This window comes from Actinia tenebrosa, unplaced genomic scaffold (assembly GCF_029948245.1).
Source record: "Actinia tenebrosa isolate PJP-AT-01 unplaced genomic scaffold, QUT_ActTen_1.0 PGA_scaffold1__47_contigs__length_23844297, whole genome shotgun sequence".
Taxonomy (NCBI): domain Eukaryota; kingdom Metazoa; phylum Cnidaria; class Anthozoa; order Actiniaria; family Actiniidae; genus Actinia; species Actinia tenebrosa.
Window position 1 is genome coordinate 18,448,371 of NW_028292578.1, and position 17,657 is coordinate 18,466,027.

Genomic DNA, 17,657 nt, shown 5'->3' on the forward strand with positions numbered 1-17,657 from the left:
AAGCCTGTAATGAAATTGACCAGTCGGAAAAATAAAAACATGACCACCATTGCAATAACAATATAACATTCATCAGTTATCGTGTAAGTATTATCAACCTGGTGGCCCACAGGCAGCCCAAACAATGCTTGGGTGGCCTGGAATCCATGATTTCAAGAGGAAAAGTGACACCTCAGTTTTGCAAATGTTCTCGATTCTGATTGGCTAACATTTTCTCTTGGATCAGCTGGAGGAGGGAGCCTCAATTTATATGTTATACGTTAGGGTTATTTTTTCACATAAATAATGTAGTTCCTTCATTAATCACATGTTGTCTTTCTCGTATTCACTATACATAGCCGCTGGCCAGTTATCAGAGCAGGCGTTGATTGGTTGATGTCTTTAATACGAGGATAGATGAGAATTACTATCATCGTAAGCAAAAAGTACACTATTTAATTGTTAAGTGCATTCATAACCGTTACGGATGTAGTCTGGAGTATGATTTTATCGATAAACAAATGTCATCAAAACTAGTCTTTCTATATCCTTCAATTTTACATTGTACCAAATGATTTTGAAAATATCGCATGAACATTAAAAAATATCATGGTTATATTCTTCTTTTTTCTTCTTCTCCTTCTGTTCCTTCTTTCTTTTTCATTTCAAAAAGGGATTGAAACTCGAACTAGCCATACATTGATGGCATCATATTCTTGATCTAATGACTTTTAGATTTTCTACAATTCAAGTGAGTGGCTCTTTTACATCCTCAGCTTCTACTTAAAATTACACATCAGATGACGTCCATAATCCTAAGAGGACGATAAGTGGGCAACATTAAGCCCAAGGTAAAATGACTGATGATTATATAATATCTCTTAGTCATCAGTAAATCTTCCATCAAATAGACAATTCTCGAGTTCCAAAATAACGCTCAGTTCCTTGATTACAGACTCATTTACTCAGGGTTAGCCCCGAATAAGTGTCTAAACATTCACAAATAACAAAGGTAAAGTAAAGAATGCACAACTTCTCTAATAGAAACATTTTGGACTTCCCCGGACCTTGACTGGAACACATAAATATTCTGCACAAAACCGAGGCTAACCCTGAGCAACAGAGAACTCGAAACTGGAGTATTCATCATTTCCATTTTTACGGGTAAATAGCGTGATTGGCAGCTCTCCAGTTTTCATGATATTAAAACGCATATACTAGAACACCAAGACCAGAGCCAGCCATTGTAGGCGGCGATTTTAATTGTCTCATGAATAAGGGATGCTGTCTTGCAGTGAAATCGAGAAAAAACGCCTCTATCTCAAAATCTTCAAGAAGTTCGATAACAGAGTAGTGTGCGGGTTTGTTTGTCGTAGTCGAACTGGTGATCCTGGTGATCAAGAAGATAGAAAATCCTCGAGGAATTTGAAAATATTATAGAAGCGAATTAGTAATGACTGGTGTAATTTGTTGAAATCACCGGCGGATTTTACTGGTGGTGGTGCTTTCATTCCTTCTTATAAACACCAAGATACTCAAGAAATCTGAAGAGAACTCATCCAGCACAAGTTAAACAGGTTAGTGTGGCTCTAACTATAAGGCAGATGTACTAACAATTAATAACAACTTGATAATAAACACTTTTTACTTAAACATGGTGAAAATATTTGTCTATTACTCGAGCTAGGTTACTGATAAAATCGTGACCCTCAAAAAAATTTTTTTCGTTCAGATGTCGTTCACTTATATAAACGCAATTTTATTGACATTTGCCATCCGACATTAAATTAAACGATGCCAATAGTTCACTATACCATCTTTTTTTAAGGAAATAAAAAGGACATCACTAGAAAATATGTTGTATATATGTTTATCTGGAAGTGCGCCAGCAGTATTTGAGCTCCTCTTATTTGTTGGGTTATAACTGGGAAGGCGTAAACTACTATTAATTAACCTTACCCAAAGCCAACACCACTAGCTATGGTCTATATAGTTTTATACATTTGCGGCACACAAATTTTGGAATATATCCCAATGACCATAAAGAGACCGTTTTTTGACAACATGATGTTTCGAATGAAGCTGTGGGAGTCTTCTTCACAGCTGCAGTCGAAAAATTGAAAAGAAAACCGTTAAGTCTCTCTTTTATCATTTTAATGAGATATTGAAATACCTCACGCGAAAGCTTAAAATCTTCTAATCTTATAGTGCTTATGAAGTTAACTATTTTTTATGTTTTTATATCAATATCTACTTTTACCATATTCGTATTGTTTCTAAATTTCTCCTCAGATTTTTCTCATTCGTTTGAATTTCTTAAATTATTTAATTAATATTTATAAAAGCGACTAACTCTCCTAACTGGAATGTGCCCAAAACTGGTTGAGTCTAGTCAAGAGCCTCTTCATGTTTGGCTGTTTGCCAACTGAACGTCGATTCAATGTTTGGGCCCATACTTCGGGATTCCAAATAGTCAGTTTCGAATTTTATATAATTACTGAATAAATTAATATTTGATATTAATATATGATTATAATTATGTGATATAATTATATAATTACTTGACTTTTCACAAATTCACAAGAAAGAAAGAAAGAAAGAAAGAAAGAAAGAAAAGGGAAGGGGGAAAACCGGAGACTACCTGGCGAAAAACCCTCAAATCAAGAGAGAGAGATATCTAACAAACTCCATTCACATGTGATATTGAGTCCAGGAATTTAACCCGAAACCCAAGAGGTGATAGGCGAGTGTACTGACTACCACTCACACCATCCTCGATTCCCAAAAAAGCTTGTTAAAGCGTACGTCATATCTATATATTTAAAGCAATATCTGTTTACAGCATGGAAATGAACGAGACAAAGCCTGCAGACACCCAAGACACGGAAACAAACCGAATGCCAAATAAAGATAAAACCCCAAGAGAATTATGGGAAGAACTGGGTTCCTACTCTACGCTCCATGGTTTCCAGTTTACCTTCAAGAAATTTTCCAAGATTCGGAGAGCATTGTGGATACTCTTGTTGGTAGGATCCGGGGTTTTTCTTGGCAATCAAATTCACACCGGCTTGAAGAAGGTTGCAGCTTATCAAATCTTTGTTCGACATCACAACGAATTTAGAGACGTGCTTGATTTCCCTGCCGTCAGCATCTGCAACAATAATATGATGCGGAGAAGCCGAATCAACGGTACATTTGCTCAGCGGTACTTAGACGTGCTTGGAGGGCAACCGAGCAGCGCCTGGCCTGATCTTGAAAGTGGTTTGAATTATTCTTTAAACATCGAAGAAGCTGTTGTTCAATATGGTCAGAATCTGACGGAAATGCTTTCAGACGATAAGTGTAGATGGAGTGGAAGTGTTTGTAAACCATACCAGTTTACACCGTTCTTCGAGTACCAGGTGAGTCTCTCTCTCGTCATCCTTTTGACTTTATATGTGGAAAATGTGCCACAATGGCTGAGAAAACGGGAGATCAACAGAAAACTACAAAACTAAAGACTGCACAATTTGGCAGGGTTACTAGGATTACACAGTGTAATTTTCATCCAATCAAAAAATAAATAAATGAATAAATAAATCAGAGCTTGTATAACTCACAGATCGAATGGGAATTTTGCGTGTTTGTTAGTTGCAGAGGGAGTAAACCCGAGTAGATTCCTGTTCACACCACTAAGAAGTCTATCTTCTCATCTCCATTGATCTCTCTTTCAGTATGGTCGCTGCTATACGTTCAACTCTGGCAAAAATAGCCAGAGTATTTTGCAATCTAGAAGAACAGGAAACACTTTTGGCCTGTTACTTAAGCTTGATGTACAGCCCGAAGAGTATTATGGACTATATAGTCGAGAAGGGACTGGGTTTAGGGTCATCGTTCATGACCAGGAAGAACACCCGTCGATGGAGAAAAGCGGTTCCTGGCAAATCTCGCCTGGTAGTAGTGTAGAAATGAGGATTAAACGTAAAGAGGTAAAAAATATTTTCTTCACAAGTGAATATTGCATATGTGCAACAGTTATGCAATAAAATTGCATTATAATTTTTCCAGATTTTTTTATTTTGGCAACTCAATCCTAGAGGTGTTTAATGTTAGTAAGCTGCATGCTAATACATCTCATTGGTGTAATCAGTGTATCAAATAAATGATACTCTAGGGAATGACACTTGGGTTGAATTGGAAAATATTATGGCCAGACACCTCTATTTAACAATTCCACCCAAAGCCCGAATGGTCTACGAGTCAATAGCCATTGAAAGCGAGGGCCAAATGGGCTATTGACTAACAGACCATGACTTAAGAAGCGCCGTAAGCACTCAAGAAGTTTGAGAATCACTCGCCTACGGCTCGTGCTCGTGTTTGTCCTTATACTTCTTTCGTGCTTACGTCACTTCCTCCGTGCTTTATTACTGAACGGAGCACGAAAAAAGCTGTTTTATTTGTTAATTTAAAACCGGCACTTTTCGCTACCAGTGGTTTATATAGACTATTAGTACTGCAGAGTCAATCAGAACGCAGATATTATTTAGCAAACGTGTTTAAGACAAAGTAAGTTTCGTAAGTGTTTCCATGACGATGTTATATCATTGTAATAATCCCCCTAAAGAATCAACATTGTTGTAGCTAAGCAGCTTACCAGCTCCATACCCCAAGTCCTGCAGGAAAGGAAAAGGTTATTCACAGACTCGCTGCTTACACGAGTGCTACACAAACATCCTACTAAGAACCTGCGGCTGTCAGATGCTGGGGATGCGGCTAAGTCAGTCAGGTGAGTCAGCGATGGGTTTTTAATAAACAGGAGAGAGGATTGGCCTCTTTAGCTTGGGCGTAACTGTTTTCCCAATTCAGACCACGTGTTATAACCTTGAGCATTATTTCTTTGTTTAATGGTTGCGCACGAGAAGACACACAAATATGGGTACGACTCAAAGGAAGTATCCTTTTTTAAAGATAATGACTTGTCGCCTGAAATGGGAAGACATTACGGCCAAGCTAGCTAAAGAGGTATATTGGCCTGGGAAAGGATTAAGTTGTCAAACAAAAGTTATAAAATGATGTGACCTCGTAATTTGTAAAGCATGAAACATTCTGTCCAAGTGCACATTAATCTTACTGTTAGTTTTTAAGTTGTTTATACGTTAATATTAAAGTGTATATGACACGAAAAAATTTTAATGTTAAGAATGTGTAGTTTATTGGCATTAATAAGAATATCACGGTTAAATTTGTTCCAAAAACGTATTTCTCTAGAAATTCAAAAAATTTTAGCACGAGTTGTGACGTCATTTTGTTTACAAGTCTCCAGATTTAGTTGCAAATACACGAAATATGTTTGAACATAGAATCTTAATTTCAAGTAGTACACTTTTCAATTTCCCAACATTGGAAGAGTACTACGTAAGCTATCAAATGAAGCTGACTAAAATATGTCTTTTGTTGTTAATTTATATGAATTACAATTTATATTTAGTACATTACTACTGAATCTAGAGTACGTGTCAACAAAATGACGTCACAAATTGGGATTAACTTTCGCAAATATCTCAAGAAATAAGCTTTTGAAACAAATTTTGTTACGATATATTCATTATTACTAACAAACTATACATTTTAAATGATGGAATGTTCTCGTGTCATATACACTTTAAAAACTCATTTAGTTTGTTTCTAAGTTTTGGTAAATTGGTAATTAATATTACATGTTTGTCGTATTGCTTCAGAACCTATTGACTCTCCTTGGTGTACGCCTTGGCAAATAATAAATTGTGTTTCTGGCACTTATAGTGAGTATTGATGTGATGTTAGTATAGCTATATATAACTTATAGAACAACTATAAAAGCTATGACATGAAGCTGCTTTTAACTTTAATTTAGCATGAGAGGTAAATCTATAGACCCCTTGCGTGTGATGTCAAAGCAGCTCGATCTGGGGAACAAAACAAAAGAATTCCAAACTTCTGAGAATTGGAACCTATTGTTTTGTCCCCCAGGTTGAGCTGCATTCCAAATTGCTGCAAGGGGTGTATGACCAGACTGAACGATATCTCTGACGTTTTTGAATTCTTCTTTTATCTGTGGACACACTAATCGGGACCACTTGAACGATATTTAAGATAAGGAAACTTTTCCCAATCAGGAGAGAGCAAAATCAGTATCATATTAATTTCAGCCAATCACGATCTTTCATTGACGTTCACTCACACACAGTTATTGTTATATCTATGCTTCGTTGCTCATTCCTGATTGGTTTATGCTTGACTTTGTTTTCACTCTATGTCGTGAATCTTCAACTTTATTCCAAGTAGTTCCGGTGAGTGACTCCGCACAGTAATTGTGAAGTAGCGTGTTTTGTTCGAAGGAATTATGTGTCGATTTGGCTCTACACGGGCATAGTTTAAAGGCTAAACTTTATTCACACAAATCAGTCCAATACCACGAAAAAAGATGCTAGGGAAAAGGCCCGGTGAAACCTAAAATTTCCAAAGCTAAAATTACAATGTATAAAGGGAAATGAAAAAGGAAAACAGTACAAAAAAACTCACCGAATTGACACCACGGTATACAAGTACGGCACACTACTTCAAGCACATGTAAAACATATACCGCGCAAAGGATTGCGGGACATTTATTTAGATTACGTAGAATAGAAACATAGGAACGCGGGAACTCCGGAATACCCTCGTTGAGGATTAGTCTCAACAAATTGTTTGATAATATTTATCAACACAAAAGTTAAGTTTGCTATTTTTCCGTTTCTTGGGAATAAGTTTATAACATTTGGATAGATGACAGGACATGCCATTGGCTCTTGATCAGTCCAGGAAGTACTTGAGGGCGAGTACCAACAATAGCTATGGCGAAACAACAACAACCACAACAACTTCAATTGACTAACATCACACCATTGCATCAAAAAGAGAAAACTTGTTTTAAATCTTCATTCTTCTGTTTTTCTTCCTCTTTAAATTAAGGCGCAGTAAACCAAAAGAGCTGTAACTGTACTGTCCAATGTCATCGAGTCAAGTACGACGTCCAGACATCCTCCATGTATTTCCCTTCATATACCTTCTGGGAATCTATTGTTCAGAAGAACAACCTGAGCTCAGATCCTAAGCGTATGGCTGGATACCAAGACTGGTTTAGGTCAGTATGTTACCATGCCAACCAACGTGGTAAGCCCCACCGAGTCGTTCAAATCCTCTATTTAACAGAACTGGAATATTGGTCAAAATTGGTGCTCCTACACCTTGTCACGTGTTTGTTTTCTGAATTCGTCGTTATGTCATATCGGCCATGTTGTTGCCATTTAACAAAAGATTAGCATCCATTTTTTATCGCACCAAGATGTCAGCCATGTTTTTAACTTTTAAATCTTTTGGGAACGATAGCAAACCATCAATATTCCCCTTCTCAGTTCCCTGCGCCATCTTGAAAGGTAGCCGTGCCTTTGCATCGAAGCGAGACGAACGGTGAGCTTGCAGTGTTAGGGACCTTTTTTAACACCTTGAACAATTATTCACACGTACTCTATCATTGCAAGCTCACCGTTCGTTTGGCTTCGATGCAAAGGCACGGCTACCTTTCAATATTCAATATGGCGCCTGCAACTGTGAAGGGGACTATTGAAAGGAAGATATAACAAAAATTGGCGTGATAACACTAGCTTTAATTCAGTTCTGTAGGTACAGGTCTGGCTTAAAGTTGTTAGCTCCGTTCCGATGTTGAGGAAAAAACTGGGTGTAATATGTATTGCAGTGCATTCTGGGCCGTTTCAGGGGACGAAAATGACGTGAAAATATGTCCCCTGAAGTAGCCCCAAAATGCATTGCACTGCGAACTCGACCCAGATTTGTCTTCATCCTCGGAATCGCTAATACTTTATCTTCGTGGTCGTTTAACCTTTTTTTCAAATGATTTTTCGTTTGTGGATAGGAAACGTTATATCAAGCTTAGTGTGTTTTATGGAGAACTTGAAGCAGAGATCAGTACAGAAGTTCCGGCCTACCAATTGACAGATTTAGCAAGTAAGAAAATGTATCATACGATAAACACGCGCACTGTTTGTCTCTTTACTCTCTGAAGAACCCCCGTCCGGCCTTGTACCCCGGTTACTCGTTATGGCGAATAAATCATCCAATGAAATATCTTTTATCCTGCAGATGATCTTGGTGGCAGCATGGGTCTGTTTCTTGGATGCAGTGTGTTGACTATATTTGAGTTCATAGACGTGTTGGTCTTGATGTGTATTGCTCACTGGAGAAATAAGCGACAGGCAAATTATAGAGTAAACTGATTTAGCAAACAAAGCGACGTGTAAAACTAAGGACGGCGCGCGCGCTGACGGGTTAGGCTTCAAGAATTTGCAACATCCCCTGTGATTGGTTAGGTTTAGGGGCGGGGTTGGGGAAAGGTCATTGTTTTCTATTGTTCTTCACATGTGCGTCCTCCAATAGGATCACATCCTGCAAATTCGTGAAGGACGACCTGCGCTGACTATAGTAAAAACGACCTTTGACATCCGGACGCCACATCTTCATCTTCTTTATTAGCATAACTAATACAACTGTATTTTGGGATTTTCCCAAAATGGTAAGTCCACTACTTATAATACAATGTTCTCATCAAAGGTGAGGGTCAAACCGCCACAACTCGCGGAAGGATCTACCAGAAAGAATATTATTCGGGAGGACGATGGGCAGCTTTCGCTGATGTGGGCCTCCTTTCACTCTCACTACCACTACATTTACTATTTTATATAAACAACGCTCGAACCCCAAAAAAATTGTGGTTTCGGTTTTTCTTGGAGGATATACACCTAAGTCCAAAATGGCGTACGGTCGAGAGTGTTATATGAAAACGAGGAATCCAGGGCCATGTGCAAAGAAATAATATGGTGTCAATGCCAAGTATACACTTGTTCACTCGTTCTGTCTTTCTTTCCTTCTTACATTCAGGAACGCGACAAAGTTGTAGCATCAAATTATAAGAAAACACTGTAAATTTGTAAATTTGTAAATTCGGCCCTGGATGCCTCGTTTTCAACCGGTCGTACGCCATTTTGGATTTAGGTGTATGACGCATGTAAATCTGGAAAAGACGAATGTAAATACTTTGCCACAGGCAGCCCAAGCACTGAAAGTTTCAATATAATTTATAAGGCCATTATAGAATGAGGATTGTGGTGTAAAAGTACGTGTAAAAAGTTACAGTAAACTTTTCTTGCCTCCTAACAGTTGTTTGTACCTTGATTGGTCTTCTGGTGAATGCGCGCTTGATTACACTTGATGTAATTTCCTGTCTCTTGTGAAACGTTCTTTAGATAAATCGGATGTTTTCAGTGGATATTTAGATTCACTTAATAAGCGATAAAAATCAGATTCCAAGACATTTGTCGTAAACCAGTAGAGTGCAAACAATATTACTGTGAAACTTTAGTAATACTAAATAGCACAATTTCATGCAAATTCCATTGTTTTTTATTGTTTAATTAGCACTATTTTGTACTATTTAGTAATAAGACTGAAGCGAGATGACGTTTTACCCCCGTCTCTAGACCATAATCCTTTTCACATTGCTTTTGTTCTTCAATTATGACTATTGTCCCTGTATTCTCTAAGGAATCAAAAATTTTTATATGAAAGAATTTTTTAGAACTATTATGGTCTAGAGACGGGGGTAAAACGTCATCTCGCTTCAGGCTTATTGGTGTTTCACGGATTTACTGTGGTCACTCTAATTTTAAGCCGCATTTGTTTATTCGGGCGCGTACTAAATTGTAAAAACGAAAATCTGGGAGTTTTCAGATACTTTAAATGATTGATAAGCAGAGAAAACGAGAGATTTTTTAATATATCTTTTTTTAAAATATAAATTAAGATTGCTTTCTTGAACTTCCTGAACAAATAAAAATCAAGTCAATTTTACTCTAAAGAGTGCAAAAGGCGTGCAAAATATTCCTCCAATCACCGAGCAGATATTTAACATTCCACGCTTCCTGCCCTTGATGTCACGTGATAAGCATCACATGATCAGCTGATTGGGTATATAAACAATCTACACGCGTGCTCTCTCTCTTTCCCGCTCATTCTTCAACCACATGTTGATCTGGTAAGTTAATCTTCAGTGTTATTGCGCTAAATCTTTTTTAGTGTTTTAGATTTGGGTTTCAAAAAACTAAAGTATTTCTAAAATAATGAATAGATTCTGAAGTTTTCATGTAATATTTTTTTCTTGTTTTTAGAGTATAGCAAAATACTAAAGCTTTTTAAGGACGTACAATCTTTTGCTCTTAAATTATTGTGACAAGCTTAGCTTCTTTGTAAAACTTATGCCGTTCGACAAAATTTCCTTAATGATAATATAACTAGCATTTACTGCAACCATTTCACATGTAGTATTTTATAAAACTCATTTATTTATAAAACATGTAATATAAGGACGCCTCGTTCAATTCTATACCTATGTGAATTAATTTTAACACTATAGCTAAGAAATCTTTTTCATGAATGTTTTCTTCGTAAAAAGCATTAAAATTAAACTCGAACGAGGAACGAATAAAGGCTTTTTTGTTTCTGTAAGTAAAAGTTTTTCATAATTTTCATGTATGCATTTTTATCGCTCCCAAAACCATGTGAAGTTTTTGACTTTTCAATTGCTAAAGTTTTAGAGGTTATTGAAGAATGATATAATCATGGAGACATTAAAATGCACTAGGGCATTTCGCCGCGCATTCCTATTTGCATCTGGGGATGTTGTATTAGGAAGAATGCTGAGAACCATACATTTGTGTGCTATAATAAGATTTTAATAATATGAAAAATAGAAAAATGTTCTCCTAATGTTTTACTAAAGCATGCTTTTTCATTATTTGTTAGGTCCTCCTCGCGTTCCATAGCCGTAAACATGGCACAATCAACAGACGACACTAGGTATTACTGTAGGTACATATATTAACACAAGAACCTCAAACAAGCTATTAAATTCTACATATTTTGGCGTCTTTCCTATTGAAATTGTTTTCTTATTTTGCGTTTACTTGTTTGACGTGTCTTGTGGGCAGTATTCATATGTGGGACTAAGAATCTGTTCCTAAATCAAATATGGAACGTCACATTTTTTTCTAAATATATCATTTTTGGTTTGTGACCACAGCAATTTGAACTATTCTCTTAAAAAGAATTACCTCGGTTGTCACAATCCAAATATTTTTCATTTATATACAAACGTTATTTGTAAGTTAGGACTAGACTTAAGAGGGTTCCAGAAATACAAAGTATGGAGCCCAGCAGATAACATTAGAAGAAGCTACCACTTTTACTAAACTTAGCTGGGGTTTACTAGTGTTTTTGACTGGTCAATTGGCCAGGGTCATGGGACCAATTAGGTTAGCTTTTTATTAGGCCAACGAGTTGACAACGACTGAGGAACCGTACACTGGAGGCAAGCACTGGAAGATTCTTCAAACTACAGCTCGTCAGAGCATAAACTGTGTCTGTGGTCCTTGATTTAGAATTAGCTGGAGATCTGTCATTGTGTTGTGCAGTTGTGGTCAGTTAGCTATAATACTAGACACACATACACCTAGTGCGCCTATGGTTAGGTTAGAGTTCGATCCTCCGATAAGATTCTGGTCTCAATCCTCGGTTGGCACAGTCTGGGTTTGAATTGGTTTAGACATTCCAACGTGACTATTTGAATGAAATTCAATTTAGATCTTTTCGTAACGATGTAGAATTTGTACATTTTGAACTTCCAAAACTGTTTTTAATTAATATCAAAAATGTTCGTTAATCATTTGTACTTCTAATTTTTCATTGACTTTTCTTTTGATAAACCCTGACTATACATGTGTCGATCTCAATGACAGTCATGTCTCCATAAATACTAATCCTAAATGCCATGAGAGCCATCATATCGATGGAGATCATCAATACTATATTGATGTTATCCATCAGTTCATGTCCATGGCATTTAAAAACTTTGCTTTGCAGTTTGTCCAAGAACAACCAAACTTGGTTGCGGCGTTGAGAACAAGAGTCTGCGATAGTCTTTTTCTATTCAGTGGTAGCTTCTTTAGGGACTAGATTAGAGATTTTTGTTATTTATATGTGATGTCTGTCGTTCGTACAGCTACAACAAATGTTGTATTTGTATTTCTCGAGATTTTCATTCATCTTTGTTTGTCCAAGGGTGAATCAAAACGTCGTGTCTCACGATTGCGCAATCTCCACCTGTTTAAAAAAACGGGATGTTTCTGTTCATAATCGATTCTCTAAGATGATATTTCGGCTCGAACTTTATTTGGCTTATTTTGAAATTCCCGAGATCTATAGGTTAGGCTCATGATTATCTAATTTTTAAAGCATATATTATATTCTTAGTAATTCTAGGAGTTTTTTGTATTCATATATAGGGTATAGGATTTCTATAAGATAGTTAGATTAGATTAAATTTAAATTGGCATTAAGATTGTTCTCTTTTTTCTAACCCTCATACTTTATAAATAATTTTATAATAATTAGTACAGTAATTTATACGAGTTGTGTGCTTCTAATATTGAATATTTTAGTTATTTCAGAAGTCATATCGCTTCAGATATTATGTACTTATTGACTGAGTGGGAGGGCCGTACGGGAAAATATTTGGCTCGAGGTGATGCCGTACAAATGACCGAGAGCCAAATATTTTCCCGTACGGCCCGACCTAACTCAGTCAATAAGCATTTTATCATATGACCCTCACGAAAAAATCGATAAAAAATAGTGACGTGACTTTTTTCAATGGTTTTATTAGAGCGCGCGAGCAGGGCCGTACGGGTCATATGATAATCTATAGTATTGGGATGATTATTTTCTGGGAACGATAGATGCCTGCAGCAAGCTGTCTAATCTTTTATAATTTATAATTTACGATTTTTCAAGATTGTTGTCAAACGTTGTACAATTGAAATGAAAAATAAACTCAAATGTGTTGTAATGTGTTGTTATTTTAGTACTTTTGCAAGAACAGAAGTCATGTTATTGTATACTCATTCATATTTATCTCGTAACTTAATTCAGTTCAAAAATTGTAATCTGATGAAAAATCGATAAAATCTCTACAATATTGACTTATCAATTGCCATTTATTTATTTATATTTAATATTAATTGATTTATATGATAAAATGTAGTTCGAGGTATTCAATTATAACAATATTGTAAACTACTTACAATCAAGTATATTGTATTTGTAAACCATATCCACTGAAATAAAGTTTGACATTTTATTATTGTTGTTGCTTACTAGTATTGCGAGTGTAATACAATTAACAACGGTTGTTTTTTTTGCAGATGTTTCTTATTTATTCATGTATCGTATTTTTTGGGAGTAGTCTCCTGAGATATTCCCGTGCTTCTAGAAGTAAGTATTGGTGGGCTTCTTGACCCACTTTTAAGTTTCTGCTTGTCACAGAACGCTTACTTCTATCGGTATTGCAGAATATCTCCCCAAACATTCTTTCACTCGGGTTTCATTGACGGTTTAATGCTTTGCATATACTGACTTATAACTACAAGCATCACTGCACGTACCGTTGTTTTTCGTTCCAAGTGCAGTGAAAGCTTACCAATTTAAAATGCTAACTCATTTTCCCGTCTTATTTTACCTTCTTCAGGGAATTTCTTTCTTCGATGCAACGAATGTGAGCTGTTTTCTTGAACCAAGTGTGTGTGTGGCCATGGCGATCACGGAGATGCGAATAAAGCCTTAACGCGCATTCTAACGTATTTACTTTTTTGTCTTGACGATGTATAGTATTTCTGAAATGACCCAGTGATACCGCACTTGGATCTCAAAATGGTTAAAGTATAATACATCGTTATATATCTTACACAGTTCCACTCCAGACAAAAATTTTAACGTGGATTTTTTCTTTTTCGTTTATATTAAAAAGGCGTTCCTGAAAGCACGCATGACCAGTCCACGTGGATTTTCAAAGGGTTTTGTAAAATCAATCTTCTGTTAAATTATCATAATCTTTTCATACTTATAATTTGTTTTCTTTGTTTGCTTTTTTAATAGATGATGAAACATCGCCTGTGTTTTCACTTGAGTTTACAAGACATCCTTACAGCAACAATGGTACGTATATCTATTATAGTACATCTATTTTCTGACCATCCTTTTTCTTCTCTCTTCCTCGACTACATGATTTTTTTTCTATTTGTATTGTATCTTGTAGTTGTCGAGCCACGTGATGACCAATCCGGTATCTTGTGTAGAATCCATGATGTCATCTTGGCCATCAAGTCTCTGGGCGTAGATTATGACTTAGTTATACTAATTAGATATATAAATGTAGATGATTATTTAACAAGTATCATTGTCTATGAAAATAAAAACAACAACATAAACTCAGAAATGAATAACTCAAAAATAAAATAATGAAATAAACTTAAAATAAACGCGAAGACGATAAAATCAAGATAACAAAAAACTTAATAACGTTCAACAAGTTTGCAGACACTAAACCACGTACATCACCAACCCACAACCACAGACAAACTAAAGTAACGAGTGACTTGGGGTACACTGGGGATATTCATAGTTATATCACTAATATTGTGCATGAATGTAACAGAAGTTATCAAGTTTAATAAAGATGTTATTAGATATACAGAAAATTTGTGAGTGTGGTTTATTGGTTTGTCATAGACCTGTCCTATAGATATGCCACCAACGGAGTGATTGTCCTTGGCCTGCTTAAAATAAATAAGAGCAAGAGTCCACAATTCTGGGTTTTACAACTGAAATATGATTTCGTAGCCCCCCTTTACAAGCTAAATTAAACCCCCTTTCAAAATAATATAGATGATATTCGCCATTATAAGGTTGAGGAAAAGCTGGGTCGAGTTGGAATTATAGTGCATTATGGGATTTTCACACGAGATAGACGCCATCTTCTAAATATGTACCCTTAACAGTCCCACAATGCACTGCAATGCCAACTCGACTCAATTTTGTATTCGTCCCAGAATGAAATTGCACGAATTTGAAAAACTTAGAAACAAAACAATGCACAATTTCGTTAGTAAACTTGTTAATGTTTATAGAGTGAAGGCATTAAACCCGTGAAATAATAAATACCAATAGAATTAAGGTCTACTAAAGTGTATTAGTGTAATATCTATTTTACGGGTAAAAGCCTTCACTATATTGTATGCACTCTTAATAGAGTGACTTTTTTTTGAGTCTCTTCCTCTAGCTCCCTCTCTAGCTTTTTCCTATTCTTTTTCCATTCTCCTGAGACCGTAAAACAGTTAGTAGTAGTTAGTGGTGTATAATAGTAGAATAGATACAAAAGAAAACGATGGAAAGAAGATCTACTAACTCCATCAATCTATTAAAACAGTAATGATAAAAAGGTAAATTATACACCGTGAAAAGATGAAAAAACTTACTGATGTTTCGGACGCTAGTCCTTCATCGGAGTAAAAGAGAAAGAGATGGTAGAAAGGAGTGTTTATATGATAGAATAAGACAAAAGAAACCAATAGGAACAAGGTAGGCAAGGAAACAAAAACAAACAGTCAAAAGACAAAAGAAAGGGTTAATTCAAAGCAAAGCGTTCATTAATCCCATTGGGACTAACAGTGCCCAATAGGTGAATAAGCGGCATTTCTTAAACTAATATTTGTTTTCAAAAACATTTCCACCATAACAAGTCAGTAGTGTACAAGAGCACGCTCGATACATATCGAGAAGACTGGGTGCAATCCCCAGATGACAAAATTGGCCAAAAATCACTTGTTTTGGATACGTCATAAATAATTCATATTTTTTCAAAAGGTGTGAAAATGGGTCAAAATCAACCAAACCCATGGGCTATACTCCATGCTTTTTGACCAAAAATGGCCAAAAATGGCCAAAAATGACTTGTTTTGGATACGTCGTAAATAATTCATATTTTTTCAAAAGGTGTAAAAATGGGTCAAAATCGACCAAAACCATGGCCTATAGTCCATGCTTTTAGGCCAAAATTGGCCGTTCTGCATACGTCATAAATAATTCATATTTTTTCAAAAGGTGTGAAAATGGGTCAAAATCGACCAAAACCATGGGCTATAGTCCATGCTTTTTGTCCAAAAATGACCATAAATCACTTGTTTTGGATACGTCATAAATAATTCATATTTTTTCAAAAGGTGTGAAAATGGGTCAAAATCGACCAAAACCATGGCCTATAGTCCATGCTTTTTGGCCAAAAATGGGCAAAAAGCACTTGTTTTGGATACGTCATAAATAATTCATATTTTTTCAAAAGGTGTGAAAATGGGTCAAAATCGACCAAAACCATGGGCTATACTCCATGCTTTTTGGACAAAATTGGCCAAAAATCACTTGTTTTGGATACGTCATAAATAATTCATATTTTTTCAAAAGGTGTGAAAATGGGTCAAAATCGACCAAACCCATGGGCTATAGTCCATGCTTTTTGGACAGAAATGGCCAAAAAACACTTGTTTGGAATACTTCATAAATAATGCTTATTTTTTCAAAACGTGTGAAAATGGGTCAAAATCGACCAAAACCATGTGCTATAGTACATGCTTTTTGGCCAAAATTGGCCAAAATTGTCCAAAAATCACTTGTTTTGCATACGTCGTTAATAATTCATATTTTTTTAAAAGGTGTGAAAATGGGTCAAAATCGACCAAAACCATGTGCTATAGTACATGCTTTTTGGCCAAAATTGGCCAAAATTGTCCAAAAATCACTTGTTTTGCATACGTCATAAATAATTAATATTTTTTCAAAAGGTGTGAAAATGGGTCAAAATCGACCAAAACCATGGGCTATAGTCCATGCTTTTTGTCCAAAAATGACCATAAATCACTTGTTTTGGATACCTCATAAATAATTCAAATTTTTTCAAAAGGTGTGAAAATGGGTCAAAATCAACCAAACCCATGGGCTATACTCCATGCTTTTTGTCCAAAAATGGCCAAAAATGGCCAAAAATGACTTGTTTTGGATACGTCGTAAATAATTCATATTTTTTCAAAAGGTGTGAAAATGGGTCAAAATCGACCAAAACCATAGGCTATAGTCCATGCTTTTTGTCCAAAAATGACCATAAATCACTTGTTTTGGATACGTCATAAATATTTCATATTTTTTCAAAAGGTGTGAAAATGGGTCAAAATCGACCAAAACCATGGCCTATAGTCCATGCTTTTTGGCCAAAAATGGGCAAAAAGCACTTGTTTTGGATACGTCATAAATAATTCATATTTTTTCAAAAAGTGGGAAAATGGGTCAAAATCGACCAAAACCATGGGCTATAGTCCATGCTTTTTGGCCAAAATGGCCAAAAATCACTTGTTTTGGATACGTCATAAATAATTCATATTTTTTCAAAAAGGTGTGAAAATGGGTCAAAATCCACCAAAACCATGGACTATAGTGCATGCTTTTTGGTCAAAAATGGCCAAAAATCACTTGTTTTGGATACGTCATAAATAATTCATATTTTTTCTAAAGGTGTGAAAATGGGTCAAAATCAACCAAACCCATGGGCCATACTCCATGCTTTTTGACCAAAAATGGCAAAAAATGGCCAAAAATGACTTGTTTTGGATACGTCGTAAATAATTCATATTTTTTCAAAAGGTGTGAAAATGGGTCAAAATCGACCAAAA

General features: G+C 35.9%; 1 protein-coding gene and 1 long non-coding RNA gene across 3 annotated transcripts; both read left to right on the plus strand.

Moving 5' to 3' along the window:
- Positions 1–1,322: 1,322 nt before the first annotated feature.
- LOC116307255 (acid-sensing ion channel 3-like) lies at positions 1,323–9,209 on the plus strand. Its single transcript, XM_031717420.2, has 8 exons — positions 1,323–1,556; positions 2,822–3,380; positions 3,693–3,947; positions 4,600–4,744; positions 5,697–5,759; positions 6,949–7,120; positions 7,910–8,001; positions 8,137–9,209. The coding sequence occupies exons 2-8, from the start codon at positions 2,823–2,825 to the stop codon at positions 8,268–8,270; spliced, it is 1,419 nt and encodes a 472-aa protein (XP_031573280.2). The 5' UTR covers positions 1,323–1,556; position 2,822; the 3' UTR covers positions 8,271–9,209.
- A 1,486-nt stretch (positions 9,210–10,695) lies between these two features.
- LOC116307249 (uncharacterized) lies at positions 10,696–14,639 on the plus strand. 2 transcript variants are annotated; one of them, XR_004198378.2, is made up of 3 exons: positions 10,696–10,905; positions 14,038–14,097; positions 14,198–14,639. It is a non-coding gene; the product is annotated as an uncharacterized LOC116307249 (long non-coding RNA). The 2 variants fall into 2 exon arrangements; XR_016120295.1 differs by lacking the exon at positions 10,696–10,905 and having other exon boundaries at positions 13,322–14,097.
- The last annotated feature ends 3,018 nt before the right edge of the window (positions 14,640–17,657 follow it).